The 24,339-nt window shown below is 39.5% G+C and overlaps 1 protein-coding gene across 1 annotated transcript in view; it reads left to right on the top strand.

The window, feature by feature from the left end:
- The window catches only part of JAKMIP3 (Janus kinase and microtubule interacting protein 3), a 264,240-nt gene that overhangs the window by 144,380 nt on the left and 95,521 nt on the right, over positions 1-24,339 (top strand). Inside the window, exons 3-4 of the mRNA XM_029610721.1 lie at positions 12,052-12,267; positions 16,101-16,220. Coding sequence (XP_029466581.1) covers positions 12,052-12,267; positions 16,101-16,220 — 336 coding nt within the window. The remainder of the gene's footprint in view (positions 1-12,051; positions 12,268-16,100; positions 16,221-24,339) is intronic.

Raw genomic sequence — 24,339 nt, 5'->3', positions numbered from 1 at the left:
GAAGAGACAGATCTTGCAGACCTCCCCCCCACCCCCCTCCCAATGTGCTCTTGTTTTTTTTGCTGTTGTTGGATTGTCTGGGAAAGATACAACAGAAGGCCTAACAGTGGAGCGGCAGCCAAGTCTGTGGCCTGAGCAAACTGTCACTGATTTAGAGTGGATTCTGAAGCATCTGACTGTTGAGGCCAAGACACCAGAACAGAATCAAGAAGCAGAAACATGATCAAACACGCAGAGACAGGTCATAAGAGCATAAGATTTTGCCATACTGAGACTGACTGAGGATCCATCAAGCGCAGTAACCTGTTTCCAACTGTGGCCAATTCAGGTCACAAGTATCTGGCAAGGTCTCAAATAGTAAATATATCCTATGCTGCTATCGCACAATGATAAGTAATAGCTATTTCTTAAGTCCTCTTGGTTAATAACAGTTTATTGACTTCTCCTCCATGAACTTCTCCAAATCATTTTTATACCCAGCTATGCTAACTCCTTAACCACATCCTCCAACAAATAATTCCAAAGTTTAATTGTGCATAGAGTGAAAAAGAATTTTCTCTGATTTGTTTTGAATGTGCTACTTACTAACTTCATGGAGTGTCCCTAGGTGAACCTTATACCCTTGCACCCCCACCCTACTCTCTCCATGTACACAGTTAAGAATTATACATTTATAATAGATTTTACATGAAAAATAATATTCAAAGTACAGTTTCTGAGGTAAAAAAAAATCACAACGTGTATATTATATTTACATGCACTGATGTGATGATAACCAGAAAACCCTGCAAAAAAAAGACACTTGGAACCCATACTGCACAGCACAATCCCCCTTCTCCCCTCCTCAGCACTCCCCCACTTATCAAACACCCTAATGTCCCCTTCTATCCACCCTACTCTCCCAGCTCTGCCCCCTCCCCAGTATCGCGACACTAGTCACCTCGATCGCCGTGCCAGAAAAACTGTATCAGTTTTATCCCTTTGTTATTCCGTCATTTCCTGTTAAGTTATTATCTCTTGTCACAGTTACCCCCGGATTCTAATATTCTCAGTTACCACACTCCTCACATAATTGTTATATATTATATTCCTGAGTTCTTACGTATAATACTGTTCTTGAGTTCTCATGTATAACATTCTTGAGTTCTTATGTATAATGTTCTTGAATTCCTATGTACAATACTGTTCTTGAGTTCTCATATATAATATTATTGAGTTCTTATGTATATTGTTCCTGAGTTCTCATGTATAATGTTGTTCAAATGTGAACCGGAGTGAAGGCCAACACTAATACTTCGGTATATAAAAACAAACAAACAAACAAATAAATAAATAAATATGGCATTAGGGCTACTGTAGTATGTGTTGGATGTGGGCTTGACTCTCAGAAAGCCATGAATTAAATTACAAAAAATGTAATAAACCTCCCACACCAAAATAGCATTAACTGCCAGCACTTAAAAAGTAACAACCCTACCTATGTAAAGGCAACACTGCAAATATTACACCAGGCACTAAAACACCAATACATCTCCTATTGAGGAAACAGAACAAACCAAGCTGCTATAGATTCCTACACACTATCAGAATACCTCTCCACCATCACACATGCAGAAGAACACAGGCAAACCCTCACCAAATACAGAAAAAGCAGAAACAGGCAAAACACTGAATTGGAAATCACAAGTCAGACTCTGTATGCAGTGCAACAATGGAAAAACAGAAGCATTCCCAATCTTCAGACATTAAACAATAAAATCAAGAAATATAATAAATACATTAATCATAATAGTATAAACATACTAATAAAAAGACTATTTCAAAACAGCTGATGAATGGAAGATCCAATAATTAAAAACTCTGATATAATTTGTTTTAAGTTTCCCAAAACACCAATAAAATATTTCAAAATATTAGATACAACATATAATGCCCAAAAATTTAAACTAATAAGGATTAAATAATTCACACTCTGCATATTTGGGAACTTTTGATTTCCAATCACTCAGATTGTTCTGCATTCTTGGGAGAAGGATACACAAACTTTCTTATCCCTCTCTCACAGATATAAATATATATCTATACCTACATACATACATACAGCAACATTTTCTTCATTTCAATTGCTGGCCCCGCAGCCTTCTCTTGACTGGACCCTAGGCCGCCACCCCTCCAAGCTACTACCCTGTGCAAATACACAGTTTGCTCAGTGGGTTGCACAAGCCCTGACTGCAGAAGAACCCAGTAGCTGAGCCAGCACACCCTGTTCCACTGCAGAGCCGGTTATGCAACAACACTAGAGAGTTTTTCTTTCTTTTGCTGGCAGTTAGGGGCCGGTGGGAGATACCGTGATTGATAAACTAATCTGCTGCATCTGGTCTCCAGAGCTAATGCAAGAGTATTAGGCACCCTAGGCAAACCTTACAGGCTGGTAATCTGCCTTCCCCTCCCTCCTTCCCTCCACTCCCCTACAGCCATCTCCACACATAGTTAAAAATTATGCATTTATAATAGATTTTACATGGAAAAGGACATTCAAAGTACAGTCTGCTGAAGTAAAATTATCATTTTCAGCAACATGTATACTATATTCACATGCACTGATGTGGTTCCAACCAGAAAATCCTGTCAAAATACAAAAATTGACACTTGGAGCCCATATTGTATTAGGCCTATTGAAATGCATGTTGGGTGTGGACTTGGCCACCCGAAAGCCACGAGTAAACTGAATCACAATGACAAACTAAGCAGTGCCTCCCTGTGGCAGAGACCTTTTCCCACTGTTGTGATAGAGGTAGGTAATGTTCAAAGTGTTTCTGTTTTGTATGGTCTCTAGATGAAACCTCACCAACTTTCCAAAGAGGTCTAGAACCCACCCAGCAAAGTCTACCTGGGGCAGGGAAGGGAAGCAGGGATGCATTTAGAAACAACATCCTGAGGACCTCTGAAATGAATAACTCCTAAAGTAAAAGGTGTAACAAATGTGATTTTTCTATAAAGAAAAGAATTAGGAGTTATCTTGCAATAAACAATATAGCAAGTATTCAAGTTCTTTCAACCTGTATTTTTGAATATTTCAAAAAAGTTTTTTTTTCCTCTTTTTTATATATACATTAAACAACATTTGAAATGTAAATGCTTTCAAAGTTTTCTTTTCATATATAGCAATACTAAAACAATATTAACAATTCTACTCTGCTTCTTGAAGGACCTTATGCTGAATTCAACTAACAGTCAGATAAGTATTATTTTGTGTTTGTATTTATTTTACTATGGCTGCATTCAGACTTCAAACTTGTACCTTAAGAAATTTAGTCTTTGTATTTTTTTCTCTTCCAGGTTCTTACCTTTTAGGTAAGTATCCTTGTCTTTTCTTCTCTATATGTGTTTGTTGTGTTTTCAGGTTTGTCTGTCTCTTTTATTGCTTTTCTATTGAGCTCAATAAATTTTCCTAGACTACTAGTCTAGCCAGACCTAGAGTGTGTTTCGTAGATGTCTGTACATACTTATCTGGAATCTCTGGGTCTTGGTCCAAGTTCAGTCTGTCGCTGTACAACTGCGGAAGTGACAGTCTCTGCAAGGACAATGTCTCCTGGAGTTGGGTCCTGATGTCACAAACATTGCCTTCCTCCATCTGTGTCCACCTCCAGGGGTACTTATTATCTGGCTATAATAAATCAACAACTGAGACTGCCTCCCTAGCACCGAGTTTCTTCATACAGCTAAGAGTTCCCTGGTGAAGGTGTCTGTCAGTTTTATGCAACTGGCTATCTACCTAAAGAAAACAATAGATAATCAAAATTTCCTGTCTTTAATTTCTCAGGGGAAGAACATTTACTCTCTCAATCTTCCCACTCCGCTTTAACTAGAACAGGTTTAATTAGATCATGTTCCTATTCAGCTCTTTACTGTTAACTATTCTATCCCCTTTTTTACCTTCAACCAGGGCACAGGCATCTTTTTTAATTTAAACTCACAATTTTCTTTTCTTCCTTCTTCCAAATTTCTGTGGCTGTTCCCATTTGGTGCAGGCTGGCTCCACTACACTTTCTTTGGCGTAAGACAGAGTTGGTGATCAGTGCTGGATCCTCCTCCAAAACCCCCAGGCTTCTTTATGCTATTTGCCATGTGCAAACAAAGAGCAGATCTTTGCTTTGCTGATGTAATCATAAAGAAGTGCTACTTTTAAAACCTCTAGCTCTCCTGGCACTGCCACTTTCAGTCTTCTTAGTGACATGGCACAGATGCCAGCATTTCTATTTAATTAATACAATCTTTTAAAGTAAATGCACTATTCCAAACACGGTCCTCAGGGGCCAGCCACCTCACTTCTTGAGTGTTCTTATGCTGGCATTTTACCTCCAAAACCAATTGCTAGCCCTCATGCTTTTGGATTTGTTTCAGAAGGATATTTAGTGAACTACAGAAAAATCTGGACTGGATTCCTGCCTAGACTGGAGTCCCAGCACAGGTCTGGCCACATTAAAGTAACCAAACCCCCTTGCACAGGACTAGTATTAGCCACCCCATCACTCGTCCTGGCCCATTCATTTATTTTTAAATGTTTTCCCCTGGGGGCTTCATTGATTTGTCTACTGGGTTTTATATGTTTCCCAGGCTTGTACTCCCATGTCAGTAGCAGCAGGATGCGCTCTGCCATGACTACTTGCTGCTGCTCATATCACCTTTGTGCCCCCAGTGTATATCTGGGGCACTAGGAGTCCTACTTTATGCAGTGAGGCTTCTCCAGTGCCCTCTGCTACTTGCAGCCTCCCCTATCCAAACTTTTATTTAGCCTTTTATTCCTACTCTCCTCTCCTCTTTTTTCATTTTATTTTCAGGCCACCCCTGCAGCACTGAGGTGACCCAGCCCCTTTAAGAAGGTTGCCCGGTAATGATATCATTAGGCCTGCAGGCCTAGCAGAAGCCTCTTCCATTGTAGTGGGAGCTTTCAAATTGTTCCCCGCTGTTTCTCCTGCCTTCTCCCTGCTGGACTTATGCCTCTACTGAGCACTGGCAGGAGCTTTTTTTCAATGCTGCAGTGGAGTAGAAGAGCCGCGGGCTCCCACACCCCCAAGAAATCAAGGGAGGCAGAGAAAAGCCTCCCCTTGGCTCTCAGAGCTGCTGTTCATCCCGCAGGTGTCAGAGACATGTGCCCGCAGCTGCTGGCTGCCTATGAGTCTGGTCTCTACTTGTGCAGCTTTCATTTCTCTTTTGGGGACTGGGCCAGAGAGCACCTCCAGGGGCCCCACCCAAAAAAATTAAAACTTTCTTTTTAATTATTTTCAAACTGTCCACAACAATGCAATAAATCTCCCATACCGAAACAGAACTAGCTGCCAGTATTCAAACAACCTTATCTATGATAGGGCTTCTAAATAGCAGATGAAGCTTAATGTGGACAAATACAAAGTGATGCATATAGGGAAAAATAACCCTTGCTGTAGTTACACAATGTTGGGTTCTATCTTAGGAGTTACCACATAGGAAAGTGATCTAGCCGTCATAGTGGAGAATACATTGAAATCGTCGGCCCAGTGTGCTGTGGCGATCAAAAAAGCAAACAGAATGTTAGGAATTATTAGGAAGGGGATAGAAAATAAAAAGGAGGATGTCATAATGCCTCTGTATCACTCCATGGTGAGACCACACCTTGAATACTATGTGCAGTTCTGGTCACCACATTTCAAAAAGGATATAGTTGCAGTGGAGAAAGTGCAGAGAAGGGCGACCAAAATGATATGGGGCATGGAACGGCTGCCCTATGAGGAAAGGCTAAAGAAGTTAGGGCTGTTCAGTTTGGAAAAGAGACAACTGAGGAGGGATATGATAGAAGTCTACAAAATCATGAAAGGACTTGAACAAGTTAATGTAAATCAGTTATTTACTCTCTCAGATAATAGAAGGGCTAGGGGGCACTCCATGAAGTTAGCAAGTAGCTCATTTAAAACAAATTGAAGAAAATTCTTTTTCATTCAGCGCATAGTTAAACTCTGGAATTCATTGCCAGGGGATGTCATTTCAGCAGTTAATGTTACTTGGTTTAAAAAAGGTTTGGATAAGATCCTAGGGGTTAGATTCATAAACTGCTATTACGGTAATTAATAAGCAATAGTAGCTTGTGATCTATCTAATGTTTGGGTACTTGCCAGATACATGTGACTTGGATTGGCCACTGTTGGAAACAAGATACTGGGCTTAATGGATCCTTGGTCTGATCCAGTATGGCATTTCTTATGTTCTTATGAAAGGCAACATTGCAAATATTACAGTAGGCACTAAAATTCTAATATATTCCTATTAGGAAAACAGAACAAGCCAAGCTGCTGTAGATTTCTATACAGAAACAGTATGCTAGTAGAATACCTCAGCTCAGACACACATATAGAACATAGAGACAGACCCTCACCAAATACAGAATAAAGAGACCATAATGTATTAATAAAAATGTGAAGACAAAAACTGAAATTGGAACCACAGCAAGCCATACTCTGTATGCAGTGCAACAGTGGAAAAAACAGAAAGATCACAAATCCTCATAAAACCTCAAACAATTAAATCAAGAATTATAAAACATTAATTATCATAGTAAAATAATACTAATATAAAGAATAAACATTTTAAAACAGCATATGAATAGACCATCCAATATTTAAAACTCATAGAAACATTTTTTTAAAATTGACCAAATACCAATATAATATTTCAAACAGCAGACAAATCAAATAACACTAGATAAAAATCTCCTGTGTCCAAATCTGGGAAAATACATGTTCATTCTCTTTCTCACATATTCCCTCTCACATACCACATATGTGTGTGTGAGCACACATGTGCTCACTCTCTTATTCACATGCACATACACACACACTCCCTTTCTCTCTCTCTCTCTCTTACTCACTCTCTCTCACACTCATATACTCTAACACTTACTCTCTTTTTCACTCACTCTATCTCACACACACACTCCCTTTCATTCATGCACACATATGTTTACTTTCTCATGTACACTTTCTCACTGTCACCACACAATTCCTCACACACTCTCTCTCTCTCATGCCTGACCTCTTTTTCTCCTTTCTTCAACTGCTGGTGGGTGAGCCCTGCTGGAAGGGCCAAGGCAAAGGTATTAGGCACCCTAGGCAAACCTTCTGCCTTGTGCCCACCCCCCCCGCCCCTGGTCATGGGTCCCCTCATCACACCACACCCTACCGACTTTAGTCAAACTAGTTTGTCGAGCTGGCAGTTGGGTCAGGTGAGGACAAATGGGTCGCTCGTCAGTCAGCGGTGAAATATCCTGCCCGCAGCTGCTGAGCTGCCACTACTGCCACCGTGGCAGTGGCTTGTCTCTTCTCTCTTGCTGCCACGGCTGCGTCCCCTGGGACCCTGGTGCCCTAGGCCCCCGCCTTGTTTACCTAGTGCTTCCACCAGCCCTGCCTCCTGGACCTTTCTTTCTTGTTTCTTTAGTCACAGGTAGGATAGGCTCCGCTGGCAGCCCCACCAAACCTCTCTGTCTCCTTTCTTTGGCCACTGGATGGACAGGCTCCACTGGCAACCTTTCCTAGACTATTTCTTTCTTTTCTTTGGCTGCTGGTGAGATGGTCTCCACAGAGAGCTCACAGGCCCCTCTCTTTTCTCTCTTCAGCCATCTCCCTTCTCTCTAGCATGGAGCAGGACTCAATGCCAGGCTATATATATGTACCGTAAGCTGCTTACTTACACAGCCTGGCTTTGAGTCCATTTCTCTGTCTTAACCAAGAAAGAGAGAGGCAGTAGTCAAAGAAGATGGGAAGGTGGGACTGCAGAGCCTTGCCACCACAGGTAGGGTTTCCAACTGCTCCAGATTTTCAGGACAGGTTGATCCAGTCCTGCTTTTGCTCACTTGCGTGCAGGTACCTATTGTCTTGCTTTTCTTAGGGAATGCAATAGGGAAATCCAGCAGGATCTACATAATGAGAGGAGATAATTAGGTCTTAAAATGGTCCCAGTATTGCTTGTGTGACTTACCTTTCTTTTAATGGTGGTCTCCTTAGATCATTAAAGCATAATTGATATAACAAAGTGTTAAAGACTGTGCTGGCTCATTTTGGTGAAAAATCTTGCCATTTCATACATCAGCCTCCTGTTTTGAAGTAAATGTCTCAAAAGGGATTTTCAACAGTCCCCTACTATCACAATTGTTCCAGTACCTCTATTTTATATCAGTGAGCCTTCACTGAAAGCTCAGTTAAAGCACAGTCAGATGTCATTTTTCATTATGACAAATATTTCATTCATAAACAGATACAGGCATATAAAGCTTTTGATACGTCCTTCTACTTGGCGATGCCCACAATTTTGAACCTAAATCCTTCGCAATGCTTCTGTGCTGATTTTTATTGGAACCCTATGCAAGCATTATTCCAATGCATCAGAGGATGAACAGCTGAAGAAGGGACTCTGTGACTTTTAAAAACCGAGGGCATGGCCATAACTGAAGGGGCGTGCTTTACAGTCCAAAAAATGTTATTTAAGAAAGCCATCAAATAAGGAACAAAAAACAGGCCAATTGATGTTTTGAGAACTCTAGTTAGTACTGCTGCTTTACATATTAAAAACTGAAATATAAATACATAAACAAATGGCAATATTTATGTATTTAAATTGTATTTTTCAATGCTTAAAAGCAGCAGTCCTAGCTAGATTATGTGTTTTGTGTGTGTGTGTGTATATTTATATAAGACTATAGCATATACTGTACTTCAATAAGTGCATTTTGTATCATGTCAGCGCTCACTATATTGTTAGAACTCTGCAACATCACTAAATATAAGCCTTTCTGTATGTTCTGGTATTTTTAATTATTAAGCTCTTGAAGTCTCATTTGCCTACTTGTAATGCACCCTGTTAGACCACGTATTTTGCATTGATTCTAACACATCCTAATTGCTTGCTCTGACATGTGCCTATGGGAAATGTTCATGTCATATAACAGTCACTGACTAGCACAGATTTTTCTCATTTGTGATTCAAATGTGTCTGGGGATGGTTTTTTTTTTTAAACATTAATTTAATTTGCCTTAAACCTAGTCTTTTAGTGGGGAAGTGGGCCAGTTTTGTTGTTTCACCAGCCTTATGAGCTACACTTCTAAAAGTTGTCCAAATGTGAATAATTACTCTGTCATTGTGTCAGAAAAATATAGCAAGAGCAGCCTTGAAAACTACATGTTTATATTTATAAATCACCTTTGATACATGGTGCATAACTCACAGAGTTCAAAGCTAGGTGGCTGAAAAAACAAAGAAACGTTAATTATGTTTTATGGTAGAAAGGAAAATGTAACTTTCTTATGTGAATGCCTTGTTTTATAATTGGTAGTTGCTACTGCAGACTCCTTGTTAATTAGCACATGAGCAAAAAATTGCCTTCTAGGAGAGGCACAGAATGAAAAATAAAGTGCGAACAACTACACCACCAAGCAAGACATTTTGCTGATAATGATTGGATGCTGGGCTCATGCATATTCAGTGTCAAGGCTTAACTAGTAGATCTATTGTAGCATGGTGAAGACATAAGGTACAGTGCTATATTTAACAGTGATCTGAAGAATTTCAGGGGGTTCTAAACATGAAGCTGTTATCTGAAATTTAATAACTCTTTGGGATTCAAACACAGATCCTGTGCAGATTTTTAAGTGAGTTCATTTTGTAACATGTCAAATGTCTCTTTAATATTACATCAATGCAGTGCTAAGGTATGATTGATCAATGTAAAGCTCCTTGGATTCCTAGAATTTGTCATTGCAAAATGATACTGTATGTCATTTATTTTGAGCTCATATTTGCTGTTTATATTTATTACTGAGATAAATGTTGATATGTATGCATGTATGAAGTAAATGTTGATACTTTTTTTGGTTTGTCATAGGACAAGATAAGAATTCAACCTTTGAAATGTACCCAGGCAAATTTCCATAAGCACTCTGATTTTGATACTTTTACCCTTCCATTAGAAGATACTGGTTTTGAAAGCATTATTGTTCATTCAGTCTATATAAGAGAATGTAGTACAGAGTTGAATTTTGCCTCCTTTGTAATATATCACTCATGTTCATGTAAACTGTATGAGTTGCAGTAGTCCAAACAAGTATTACTCAAAGTAGAAATATGAGTAGAAGAATAACGTCACTAGGTGATAACATCAGTGCTCTGTCATTGCTCACAACTTGCAAAAGAAATACCTAGGGATGCAAAATACTTTGAATACTATGGGAAATGATGTATTCCATGGGGACTTTAGATGTCAAATACCCAGTAACCCTTGTGTGGCCTTGGTCTCGTTGCATAATAGTGCTAAGATGAGAAGTACAAGCAAACTTGGTATTATTATTATTTTTTTTTAAATCAATCTGTGAAGAAAAATATAACTTTAAAATGATTCTTGTTTTTGTTTTCTTCTCACCATTCTGTGTTGCACTTTGAAATAATTTTTTTCTGATTTGGGGATTAAGTTCATGCTTTCAATTTACCTTTTCATGACATTGCTAACAACCTGGACTTGCCGGTTATCTTATTAACATATTTATTGGTGCAGAGTGTATTTTGTTTTTCCAGTCCTATCATGTTTTTACTGTTTCTAGACATACTTAAGTCTAAAGCCTAACACTGTACGGTTGGTAACTTCATTTTGTGAATTCTGTATAAAGATGTATGTGTTTAAAAGTTTGACTGGCAGGGTCAAAATAGCACCGGCCATGTGATGTCCAGTATTTCAAGAGACCATATAATTACACCCATTTTATATCTTGAAAAACTTTGCTTTTAAGTCATTATGTTTCAAACTCTGCGCTGTTCCATTACAATTCCCCTAAATGCCTCAGTGAAACCATGTTTAAATTGGTGTCATAAATTATATCACATGCATGGGAGCTGATTGATCAGGTCCATGCTTAAATTGGCTCTTAGGATGTACCACGACAGACAAAGATTTTTACCTTTTTGATTTTTTTTTTTTTTTGCCAAAGGCTAGAATGGGAAACATTTTTTTTAATGCAACTGAAAACTGGCAAAAATCAGTTTTTACTGATTCTTGCTCCTCTCCATCCTCTTAAAATCTAACAGCAAACAAAATTGTTAAAATGGTGAATTTCATCAATTTTCTTCTTTGTGCAATTACACCAAAAAAAGTGCATATATTGGACACATGGTAACAGACACCAAAAAGTGGTTGAATTAGCACAAGTTTGAATCTTGTAATCTGTAGTACCAGTCATCAAGGCTTCAACCTTGGCTACTGTCCATTTGCACATCTTTGGCATACATTCATAATTCAATCATCTTTTGTTTATAAATCTATCTAAAGTGGAGAGTACAGCAAAGCACGCTTACTTACCTCTTGCCTGGATAACAACTGGCTTGCCAGGATGCAGGCTGAAACTCTTAAGGAGTTGCCTTGGGAAATTTAAATATCAATAGGTGTAAACACTTTCATTAAATTTATGGCAAATATTTTTAACAAATATACAAATTGTTTTCTGATATTAGTGAAAATATTTGCCAAAAAGAAAGAAAATTCAGTTTTTGCACACCCTTATTTCTGATGTCATGAGCAATATCATATGTCCTGAATTCAACAATCATGTATCTGCCATATTTTTGTTTTCAGCAGAACAGAGAAATAGTAAGGAGATTAATTAAAGTATTTTTTTTTAAAAGCCTTTAATTATACTGTAGATACCTATCAAGTAGAAGTTAAAAATATCATCATTACAGTATATGATGTCTGCTGAATGTCTCCAGATGTGGTTGAAAGCACAGTCTATGAAAGATAAGGCAGCTGGGGTGAATTGTACTGACACTGACAAACATTCATTGATAGACTGTTGCTGCCACAAGGGATTTTTTTTCCCCTACTGCTAAAAAGGTGTCAAATCCTCACAAGTGTTTGTGAATTGGTAGCCTGGGGTCCATGTAGCTTTGGCACAGTAGTATATAATGCTGCTTGTTTCTATGGCAACCAGAGCTCTGTGTTAAAATGCATGCGTGTGTGATTGTGTTCTGTTCTCCTTGTAGATGGATGAGATAAAATTAAAAGACAGAGCAGTCTACGTGCTGGAAAGAGAGTTAGGGGTTCAAGCCGGGCATGCTCAGAAACTTCAGCTCCAAAAGGAGGCTTTAGATGAACAGCTTTCCCAGGTCAAAGAGTCTGATCGGCATCTGTGTAGCCCCAAACGTGAACTTCCTTATGCAAGTGGTGCAGGAGACGCTTCAGATCATTCAGGAAGCCCTGTAAGCACTTTCACCTGATCTTCGCCTAAGAAAAAAAGAAAATAACATTAGGCAAAATCTTGATGAGCACACAACCAAGCGAGCAAGAGCTTTCCCTCAGCAGAGATGAGGAAACTAAGGAGCTATCTTTTATGATTCGAAGAAATCATATTAATTTCTTTTATTTTTGTTCATCTAAATCAGATGTTCTCAGCCCGATCCCGAAACCAGTCAGGTTTTTCAGGAGTTCCACAATGACAGTGCATGAGATTGATTTGAAAATCTAGTTCCTGCATATTCATTGTGGATATCCTGGAAATCTGACTGGCTGGGTGTGCCCTTTGGACTGGGTTGAGAACCACTGAGATGATGGGAGAGATTTTACTTTTGTTTGGGGTTCTTTTCATTAACGGTGGTGAGGTCTTAGAATAAAGAAAAATATATTTTAAATATGTTATCCTCCAATCTATCTCTTTGGCAAAGTCTCTGCTGGCAAATATTTTATAATGATTTATTTAATGAATGGCACATATGTTTTTCCGGCATAATTTAGCATGCTTCTGATCATTATTAAAATACTAATAATTTCTAAGGGATTTAAAATGAACCAGAGAATAAGCTAGAACAGGGATTCTCAGCCCAGTCCTCGGGACGCACCCAGCCAGTCAGGTTTTCAGGATATCTCCAATGAATATGTATGAGATAGATTTTCGTATAGCGGAGACAGTGAATGCAAATCTATCTCATGCATTTCCATTGGGGATATCCAGGAAACCTGACTGGCTAAGTGTGTTCCAAGGACTGGGTTGAGAAGCACTGAGCAAGAATACACAGAATTAACAGATATAGTGCAATATTACTCTACTACTATGTCTGCTTGTGTTGCCTCATACTATACATGCAGAGTGCAATCAGTCAACACTCTAAATACATAAAACATGCCTCATTGATCTGTGCTTTTGTATCATAGTCTTCAATGCTCTATTAAATGTTAAGTCCTAAACCATCTCTGATACAATATTAGCTTTCTATGTAACTATTTCTCTTGTCTGCTTACGATTTAATTTGCTAATGTCAACACCAAAATTTTAGTTAAAGGGACAACATCAAGTTTGGTATAATGGGAGAGAGATATTTTGGAAAAGGGGATATTTAAGTGTTATTTTCTAATGGTCTTGGATATTTTTTTAGAACCTTTGCTGGTTTAAGGATCATTATCTCAATATATAAATGTGAAGTTCTTGGAGCTTTGAAGCACACATCAGCCATTGCAAAGGCTGATGTGTGTTTCAAAATATTAGCAGTAGTCATCGAGGCTGCTTGATCTAGTTCTCCCAGTTCCATAACTTTGCACTGCATCTTGAGAGAAGAAGAATGTAAACAAAGCCTTGCAGAATTGATTCAATCACTGCAAAAGCTTTGAGTGGTACATTGAAATTATGCAAAAAATAAATGCAATTACATTTTTGTGAACATTCTAAGAAAAAAGTGACATTCTATGCCGATGCTTGAAACTCTGGTTTTATACTCATTTTCCTCTGTGGTGCAGTAGCAAAGATAAGCAGATTGAAGCCACAGGATTGGCCCATCCAGTTCATTACATTCCTGATGAACTGCACTTGAGTCTCTGTTGCTTCATTTTGTATTTCGTTGATGTTATACTCATTCTCATTTGCCAAATCCGACACTGTCCCTTTAACAGATTTCGTATGTCTTTGACATATGATACTTTTTTTCCTCATTGTTGATTCTCATCAAGATTTATTTTGGAACAGTGCTTGGCTGATTTTCTTAGTAAAGTTACCAGACCCTTTTGAGCATAAACAGGTTTAGCCTTTGTTCAAAATTCCTAAGCCTCTCCTGCACCTATTGAATGAGGAATCTTAGTGCTTTTTGGTTGGTATCATTTGGATCCTGGACATTCATTTTCTTATTTAAGTGGCAGGGAAATTCCAATTGACAAACTTGATTTAAATTTCAATTTAACCTTTTATTCTGTTGCAAACGTAATATTCTAACCTTTGTGTTCCTTATTTCTGTTTACATTTTACATCATTTTTCAGGTTTTTGCCATCTGATCTTTAGAATATTGCACTAGCATGAGTTAAAGTAAATACATGCCCCCTCTATGTGCTTGAGTCACTTTCCAAGGAACTTTAGCCGCTGAGTTTGATCCTTTTTAAAGCCATTCTTGCTCCCTTTCCCTCTATACCACTGAACTCAGTGAGATTACATGGGGCAATTGAAATCAAACTATGGGGTGAATGAAACGTAAAATTCCCATTTCAAGAATAGACAATTGAATATTGCTTAGAATTTGCAAAACCATTCGCCATTGACTTTATTGTCAACATTTAGCCTGGTTTTTTTTTTAAAGGAGGGGGTTATCAAATGCAGGAAAAAGTGTAAATTTCAACATTTATTTTAGCCTGTTTCATCATGTTTCATTAATTTTTATGATGAAAAATTTTGAAGTAGTGATTTTTTTTTTCCTAAAAGCTCACTTATTGTGTCCTTGTCACAAATCAGTGATGAAGTGTACAATACAATTCACAGAAATCTAATAGGAGCCATGATGTGAACACTTCTGCTACAGAAACTGGACTGAGACCACCATCTTATTTCATGTAGGCCACTTTAGCTGGGATCTGAACCAATGGCCTAGAAATGGAAAGCTCTATAATGTTTTAACCATTCCCCTGAGCTATCCATAGTGGGATTGTCACTTAATAAAGGACAACAAACAAAAATAAATATAAGGTGCTAAGTTTTTATTTATTGCTTAAGTCCAATAAAAAGTTAGCATCTTATACTTTTTTGATTGTCGATCTTTATTTCCTAAAGGCTGAAAATCTAGTTTTTTGCTGTGTGTCACCTTCACTGTGATTATTTTTTAATGTCTCTAATGAGGAGTCAGAGGGAGCAAGAAACCATTCAGTAGGATCAGGACTTGGCCAATAGAGGCCTTACAATTGCAGTTGAAATAAAGATGGAAAGACTTATTTAAGCTACGCATATTCTTTATTTCATGGGTTCCTATTCTAGCTCTAGAAGATGTCTAAACAGGTTTGCTTTTCAGGATATCTACAATGAATTAGCATGCAGTGGATTTATAACCCAAACTAGTTTGCATAATTTGGTTACTCCTATAAACCAAACCTGTTGGAGGAGACCTCTAGGTCAGGGTTGAGAATTATTGCTTTACTGATATTGGTTAGGAGAGCTGCATAATCATTCTAAAGACAGAGCTAACCTGAAAAAATGGTAAGGATGGTTAGAACATTGATATGCATATCAGAATAAGAACCACCCTATAAAGAGTTATGTTATTACAGTACTAAAATAATGTCCTGACATGGATAACTGAGGAAAAGGCATAGTTTCCTCTAGTGTAAATGCTACTAAGACTCAACTGAGTGCAAAATATTTTACTTCTAGTCACAAAGAATTTAAATACATTTAAATCCAAATAGATTTTCCATATTAAAGCATTTACTGTGGGACCTGCACATCCAAAACCCTCATCTCACTCAGTAGTTGTGTAGATGAAAGCATTGTGCTTCTTTCTCATATTTTCTTTTGTGTCTCTCCACAATTGGCATTTTCATCTGTACGCACATGCACCATACATAAGTTCCTCTGTTTCCATGCTGCTTTACATTTCCGCTCTTTCTCAGTTTTGATTTTGCGGTTTTGATTGGTCAGCCAAGTTAAAGCACGGACTTCATTCTTCTGTGATCGCTAGTTTTTCTCGCTAGATTTTTATGAATCAGAGAAAGCAGTCTGTTGTTCATGTAGGAGTGAGTTGCTGGATGGTGTGATGTGCAGTTATTTGCAGTTAATCTTTGTTTTAGGAACAGCAGTTGGATGAAAAAGATGCCCGTCGTTTTCAACTTAAAATTGCAGAACTGAGCGCAATCATCAGGAAGCTGGAAGATCGCAATGCATTGCTGTCTGAGGAACGAAACGAGCTGGTAAGTAAAAACCTCAATCAACATTTTTTTTATCTGGACTTTACCACATTAAGGCCGATATATACTACAGTGGCAGGCATTAAAATGCATGTAAACTTGTGAGAGTTTTATCTAAAAAACCAATGCTAATGAGTGAATGAGATGTAAAACAATGCAAAATAGCTCATTACTGATTAGCACATAGAAAAATAGCACACATTAAAACTCACAAAAGTGAACATATACCTGTTAACGTAAAACCACAAGTACTTCTTGGTAAGTTCTTAAGTTTCTGCGATAACATTTGCATTAATGAGCTAACTTTACCATTGGTAAATTAATAGAGAACTAATTTGTATGTCATTAACATGGGCCATTAATGCAAGCTAATTAACACAAACTAACAGCCAGTGTTAATGCACTTTAATACATCGGCCTCTATTTATTTAACTTCTATATCACCTTCACATCTATTATTTTAAGTGGAGAAGAAACATCAGATTAGCTAAGCTTATACTTGTTTTGTAGGTCAGAAATAATGCAGCTCTGGAAAAAAAAAGATTTCTGAGCAAGAGCAGTAACTTTAGACTGAATATTTAAGCATACACATTTTAAAGACTTAAATACTAGCCGCTGGTTTAAAAACTGTGAGTGAGTAATTTGTATTTCAGGTCAAATCACATGACTATCATCAGACTTATTCCATGATAAAAGGCACGCATACTGGTAGAATTCATTCGGTTCCCACAATTTAGGAATGCTTTGGTCTCAGTCTCAATCTCTTTTTTTTCTTTGTTTTTTCTCCTTCCCTCCCTCCCTTCTTCCTTGAAATTGTTTCCTGGTACGAGAACTGACATTAAACAACTGGTAAAATGTGTTGGATTTTAACAGAGAAAAGGGATCAGAAATACTCAGAACATGGAAGACGCACACATTTAAAATAACTTTTTGAGCTGTAACTAATTTCATTGACAATAATTTATATACATTTTGCACCCATATATTTCTGTTAAACACATTTTAATTTCACTTTTATTCTAATTTCTATTTGCAAATTTGCTTTTAAAATGTTTCTATTCCAAAATAGTGATTTAGGCCTGGATTTTCTAAGGTCACAGACCTCAGAGAATCCTGTGCTAGCGGGGGGCAAGGGGGGGGTGTGAAGCAGGGGGCGGGCCTGCGAAAGCGCCACCGTGAAAGGTGGTGCTATTGGGTGCGCTACTGGCAGCGATAAGGTGTCCTACCTTTTCACCGTCAGCGAAGTCGTTGCGTGGTCCACCCCGACTCCTCTCCTTCCAGAGCGGACTCTGCCCTGACTCCGCCCCGATTTAGCTATCGCATGCGATCCCTTTAGAAAATGACCCCCTTAATATCTATACAGCTACACTTAAAATACATTGCACTTTATGAGGATGCAATACACTTGAACCATAGTTGCCTTATTTGCATCTGCTGAGTAAGACTTTGTTTCAATACATTTATTTCCTTTTAAGTAGGAATAGATTAAGGAATTCTATGTTTCTCTTACTCTTAGTGCTTCAGAAAAAAGGTTTACACTGACATGGATCTATATCATTTGTTAAGACCCCAAATACCCATAATATTAATAATTATTTTATTTTTATTGTAGTCACTATCAACTAAAAACACCTATGGTTTCTGTATGTTGAAGACTTATAAATGCATAATATTTCATTAGAAGTCTAGATCTATGATAAATACACTTTAACACATTTAGCTCCAAAATTACACATATTTTTTTAGCCTGCCTGCTTTCTGAAGGGATGTTTTCTAAGTTTGCCATATCTGTGTGTATATGTCTGTGTCTCCCTCTAATAACTTCTGTGCTTAGTGTCTTATCCATACCAGACCTTCCATAATCTCTGGGAGTCCTAACAGGGGTATTTTCTTTTGGGTCCATGTTTACAGTGCGCACGTGCATTCTGGAAAGAAGGCTCCATTAGTTCTGTGTGGAACTTCTTGTTATGTAATGGAAATGTCAATCCAATCAATGACTGTTAAAAAGAAAACACTAATGCCCTTTCTATCCAAAATACTTACTCATTAGCTAAGTTAGACATTTCTAGAATACCTCTAAACAGTTTGGACAGTATAGAAAATTTTTCAGCAGAAAGGTTTTTATAAACTTCATGAATAATAAATTTCAGACAAACAGGATGTTAACACCCACAGCTCAGAGATCCTGCATGTCTAGAGAACACCACATAAACCCCCTTCCCGGCCCTTTTTTGCATTGCTTGAGACATTATCAGATTTATTTCAATATGCATTATCCTCTTTTAGCCCTTTTCCCATAGGTAAAGTCACTCTCCTCACATCACTGATATCTGAAATTGGATGGAACAAGTGCTCTGAGCATACTCCAGCTGTGGTGTAGATAGAACTTAGGGCAAGATGTTAAAACTGCTTGCAAACACTTCAGTGAACACACAGCCTCATATAAGTATGCTTAAAAACATTGATCCAGAGCCCTTCCAGGATTCAAGGGAGAAACTTGGATAAATGCAGAATATTAAAAATATAAATGTCCTGTTTGTTTTGCAAAAGAAAAAAGCTTTTGTATTAACAAAGAATGTTATACAAGAATTAAGGGCGACCTAGCCAGTTAGAAGGGACCGGCTGCATAACCTAGCCACCATCCCAAGGTCAGAGGTCGTTGGCTTTTAAAGAAACAGCTAGAGGCTTATGTTTACTGGCAATTAGGTGTAGGTAGGGAAATGTGGAAGGGCGGAAAGGGTAAACAGCAGTCTAATATCAGGTCTGTTCAGCATAGCAAAGGGGGACATGGGGGAGGAAGGTAAAGAGTCAATAAATAGGTGAAATAGGCAGAACGGGGTTAGATTCGTTACAGCACAGCAGAACAGAATGAGCAAGCTAATTCATACATGCTACAATCACCCTGGGCCTGATTCTGCCTCTCCCTCTGGTCAAAGAACTGCTTGGCAGTGCAGACTAGGTTCGAGAGGGAGACCACTAGCATACCACAGAAACTGAAAGCCCTCGTGCAGGACATCAGGTAGTCTTGCAACCATTACGTTTTCCTTCCTCACCCCCACCAGCGGGCCTAGCAGAGGGATCGGCGCAGATGGTTCTGTACGTTGTTTGAGCTATGTCAGACAGGATCTATGTCAGCTTTGCCACTACTGGACATTAGGCCATTACCAGCTCTGGCAGGAATAACATGGTGATAGAAGACTGAGTGAACAGTGCTGGCTGGAGAATGATTGGAGGGTCAGTTTCTTCTGTGAACATCAGTGGCTAATCTCCCTTTTTCTCAGGAAAAATCTAGAGGTCAATGGTGCCATTCTTATGTTTCAAGGAATGCTAATTCACCCCCCCCCCCTTTCCCACCACATCCATTGCTACATAACCACCAGGAACCCTCTTCCAGCAAATCACAAGTCCTGGTATTGATTGATTGCTGCTGCTCTCTGATTTAAAATAGCTGCAGCCAACACTGAAGGGGGAAAGCAGTGAAGAAACTATGGTGGCACCAAGCAGCCACAAAACCTTGGGAAGAATAAAGAAGGGAAGTAGAGCCAGAACAGCAGGCTAGCAACAGAGAGAGAGAGAGAGAGAGAGAGAGTGAAGACAAGACTACATGAATCAGGGAAATGGTAAACCAGTGAGGACAGCAGTGATGGTCTATGGGGTAAATCAATTGAAAAACCGTCTCAGTAAACTCCAGCAACCAGTTCACGAGAGGAGAAGGAGCAGAGGAGATGAAAGAAATCACCTTGAGGGATGAGGATGAATTTTCAGCAGGTACAGTACAAGTGATCATTGGGAGGAGTTCAACCCAAAGGGGAAAAATCATAACTGGGCAGGCTTGATCGGCCACTTGGGTCTTTTTCTGCCATCATTACTATATTAGTAGGTAATCTTTTCAATGAGACCTGCACACAGGACACTAAACTAGAGATGTGAATCGTGTCCTCGATCGTCTTAACGATCGATTTCGGCTGGGAGGGGGAGGGAATCGTATCATCGCCGTTTGGGTTTTTAAAATATCGTTAAAATCATTAAAATCGTGAGCCGGCACAGTAAAACTTCCCTAAAACCCACCCCGACCCTTTAAAATAAATCCCCCACCCTCCTGAACCCCCCCCAAAATGCCTTAAATTACCCAGGTAATTTAAGGCATTTAAGGCATTTTGCAAAATGGCGGCGCACAATGGCGCCGGCCGTAGACAACACGATTCGACTGCAGGAGGTCGTTCCGGACCCCCGCTGGACTTTTGGCAAGTCTTGTGGGGGTCAGGAGGCCCCCCCAAGCTGGCCAAAAGTCCCTGGGGGTCCAGCGGGGGTCCGGGAGCGATCTCCTGCCGCGAATCGTTTTTCCGTACGGAAAAACGGTTTTCCCGCCCTCCCCCTTCCCCGATTTACGATTTTTTTGACGATAAATTGGGGGAATTGTTATTGTATCGTGGCTCTAACTATTTTTGACGATTTAAAATATATCGGACGATATTTTAAATCGTCAAAAAACGATTCACATCCCTACACTAAACAGGGGACTTTCCCAGGGGACACTGGGACAAGCAAGAGGCAGGAAACATAAGTTGCCAAAGTGTGTGATCCAATCGTAGAGGTGCTGGATCAAAGGGTCCCAAATGTGGATCGCATAAAGAAGGGGGCAAAATGAAATGGTGACAGTGTTGCTAAGTCACCAAATGAAGATGACAAGAGAAATCAGCAGAGGTATTGGCGATGCTTAATAACATATTAATAGGGGAGATTACTGACTTAAAGGAAACAAATGAAGAGGCACAGTGAGGGGAGCAGTAAAAGATAAGATTGGACAAAAGGAATACCTTGCTCACAAGAGACAGCAGAAAAGGTGAGTAGAAAGGTAAGAATAAGTGTAAACATGCAGAAAAAAAGGGAGAAGCAGTACCAAAAAAATATAAAAAGATGATCTGCTGCATTGGAATATTAACGAGCGTAATTGGTGAGAAGGCTCCCAAGAAATGTGCAAATACCAGGATGCTATATGTAGGGCATTCACCTTGGTTCAGTTGATGAATTGTAAAGGGATGGAGGCGCAGGGCTTGGTTAGCAAAAGTGGGCATAGAATCAACTTTCATGCTGCTGCTGATGTATCCTAATGGTTTTCATTTGCTAGGTTTCAAAATCAAGGGGGGCTAAAAGCCTCCCCATAGGATGCTTAGTGTCGTACGCCTATTTCAAGAAATTTAGCATGCTCTTGCAGTCGACGGTGGAGCAACTGTTAGGAAAGGGGAAGATCATCCACTATCTAGATGATTTCCCCACTCTGGGGCCAGATGAATCTGAATAATGGGACCAGGTTATGCCAGCTTTGAAACCTATCCTGGATGTGCTCCAGCTGCTTCTGGACAGTAACAACTTAGTGGACACCAAAATCATTGATCTGATCTTCAAAATTAAAAAGTATTTGGCTCTGTTGAAGCCATGTGGACACAACCCGGTTCCAGATAATTCCCAGGTTGGCGTGGAAAGAAATCAGAAATGTAAAAAGAATTAAAAAGAACAGGGGAAGACTTGATTACATCCCTTGAAGGATGGATAATGAGATGCAAGGGTATAAGAACAGATTGTAAATCATTGTACAGACCTGATATATTTATTTTCATGCCAGTTCAGGGAATATTTGTCTGTAGCCTGTCAGAGGTTTACTCTTGTGCATAATATTTGTCCATTTTTATTTTTTTTTCTTTGACCTGGCAGTTTCCTTCTGCTTGTTTGGGCCTCCCATTCTATCAGAACCAGGGCTGGGATCCAGGTGCCTTGGATCATTCATTCCCAACCACCCAAAAATTCGCCCCACCGCCGCCCTCAACAACATACAGTATCTGGCCCAGTCACTGCGGTGCCAGTCCTTCAGCTGGGGACCATGCACCGGGTTTTCCTCCGGAGCCTTGTAATCATGGGCTCTGCAGCATCCCCAGCCCTGGCCGAGCAAGGAGGCGGAAGACCCAACTCTGAGACTGAGTCAGGGACCTTCTGCTCAGCAGTGCACCAGCACTACGAATGTGCCATCTTTCTGCTTTTTGTTCATTATTTTTTCTTTTTGACAATTTACAATGAAGCTCAGTATTGAAAAGTAATAGGATGCACATTATATCAACAGTTTCAAAACTGAAAATAAGGATTAGGAAACATCACCAAAGTTGTCCCTTACATGTTGTGTAACAAGGAGGATCCCAAGAAGAAAACCAGAGAAAGAGGAAATAAGAAAATTACACAGGGGAAAACTAGCATCAAAGCAGGATGAATATACACATCGAGGACCTAACAGCTCTTATAGCACACTGTTTACAGGCACAGGTTCACTCACTTTCTTTGAATCTATAAAAAGTCTCAAATGACAGAAGGTACATATATATTTATAGATATATCACCTTATAAAAATTAACCATACATAAAAAGCGCAGCAAAAGATCATTTCAAATTTTACATTAACTTCTGGCTGTTTGTATATAGCTGCTTTTGTTCCTAAAAGGTCATTAGGACTAAGGTTAGAATTTACATTTTGTACAGACTGAGAGGAGAGCAGAAAACTGATAACTCCATACAGAAAGCTCAGTCATCCCGGTGAGCTTCACCAAAGTGAGGAAAGCTAAAGTAGGTCACCGGTAAAAATAAAAATGCAAATGCTAAAGAGTGCAAAGCTCCAGGTGATTCTTTCAGGAACTGACCCTGAGCAGCTTAATAGGATGGCATTGGGCCTGATTTACCGAGATTATTTTCCCCATAGACACAGAATGGGGAAAAAGCCCTAGTAAATCAGGCTCATTGTCTCGCAATGGCAGCTCCTGAAGGAATCATCCTATGATCTAATTCATTATGACTGTGAAGTAAATGAATATAAAAATATAGTGATTTTTGTCCATTAACGTGAGTGAAGATAATCTGAAAATCCTAGCACTGTCTCACATAGGCAACACATTGGTCTCATTTTTTTTTTCATAGTTGCTCTTATCTCTGGAGGCCCCCTTAGGTCCTGTTAGAAAAATGGCATGTCACACTTACTAACTGGTGTGATCTCTGAGTAAGGGAACTGTGGCAGAAGTTCTCTCTAGTGAATTCAAATTATAAATGAGTGATTTCTCCCCAGTGCCTATAAATTGCAGTAAGCATTTTGGAGGGATGTTTTTGCAGTGTCCTTTTGACTTAAAGGATCATTTTCAAACAGCCTGCCTAGTGGTAAAGTGTGTGGGTATATTGTACACAGACTTTAGTATGCAATTTTGCTTTGAAAATTCTTGGGTTATTGGCTGAGTATCCACACGCATGCTTCAGAGGGTGTAACTTATGCATGTACACGTAATGAGGTACATTTTAAAAAACAGAGCACGTGTGTACTTTTGAAAAGTACGCCGGATTTTAAAAGATACACGCGTAGCCGTGCGTATTTTTTAAAATCTGGGGTCGGCGCGTGCAAGGCTGCGCAAAATCGGCAGCCTGCGCTCACCCTGCAGTTCCCTTTCCTTCTTAGCTTGCCCTTACCCTTTGGGGTTCTTTTCTCTTCTTTGGGGCAAGCTCAAGCAAGTATTGGATTTATTTCAATTTATAGTAAAAAAAAGTTTTGCTGAACTCGCTGTTTTTCAGGAGACAGCTCTGTTTCCTTCGCTCTTGGGGGGCCTAGGGGGGCTTGCCCCTTGATTTCACTCAGCCTAGGCTTCCTTCCCAGTGACCTATATGTTGGGGCGATACTGGTGGTCCAGTCACTCCCCCTGTATAGCTGCCTTGGCCCCGGGATGTGTTAATTCCCCGGGTGCGCTGTCAGGGACGCTCATTCCCCTGCCTTTAAAAAAAAAAAAAAAAGAAATACAAGAGGCTAGTTTGGAGTCAAATTAAATATTTGTCAAAAGGCAGCAGTGAAGGGAACGTGCAGGGTTCGATCACCTGTACTCGCTTCCCGGGGAAAAACAGCTCAGCTAGCCTCTGCTTCTCGGCATCTCTTCCTGCTACACTATGCCCTGTTGCTATCTATCTTCAGCCGGCGAGGAGCCTGTCACACTGTCCCTCCGCGATGGTTTTTTCCCCTTGTGTGCTTGCCGGTTGGGGAGGGCTCCTGCACGGCAGCGTTCAGGTCGGAGATCTGGGGGCGGACTTTTTGTCGCATGGCCTGCGG

Source organism: Rhinatrema bivittatum, chromosome 7 (assembly GCF_901001135.1).
Source record: "Rhinatrema bivittatum chromosome 7, aRhiBiv1.1, whole genome shotgun sequence".
NCBI lineage: Eukaryota > Metazoa > Chordata > Amphibia > Gymnophiona > Rhinatrematidae > Rhinatrema > Rhinatrema bivittatum.
This window is presented reverse-complemented; position numbering and strand designations above follow the sequence as displayed.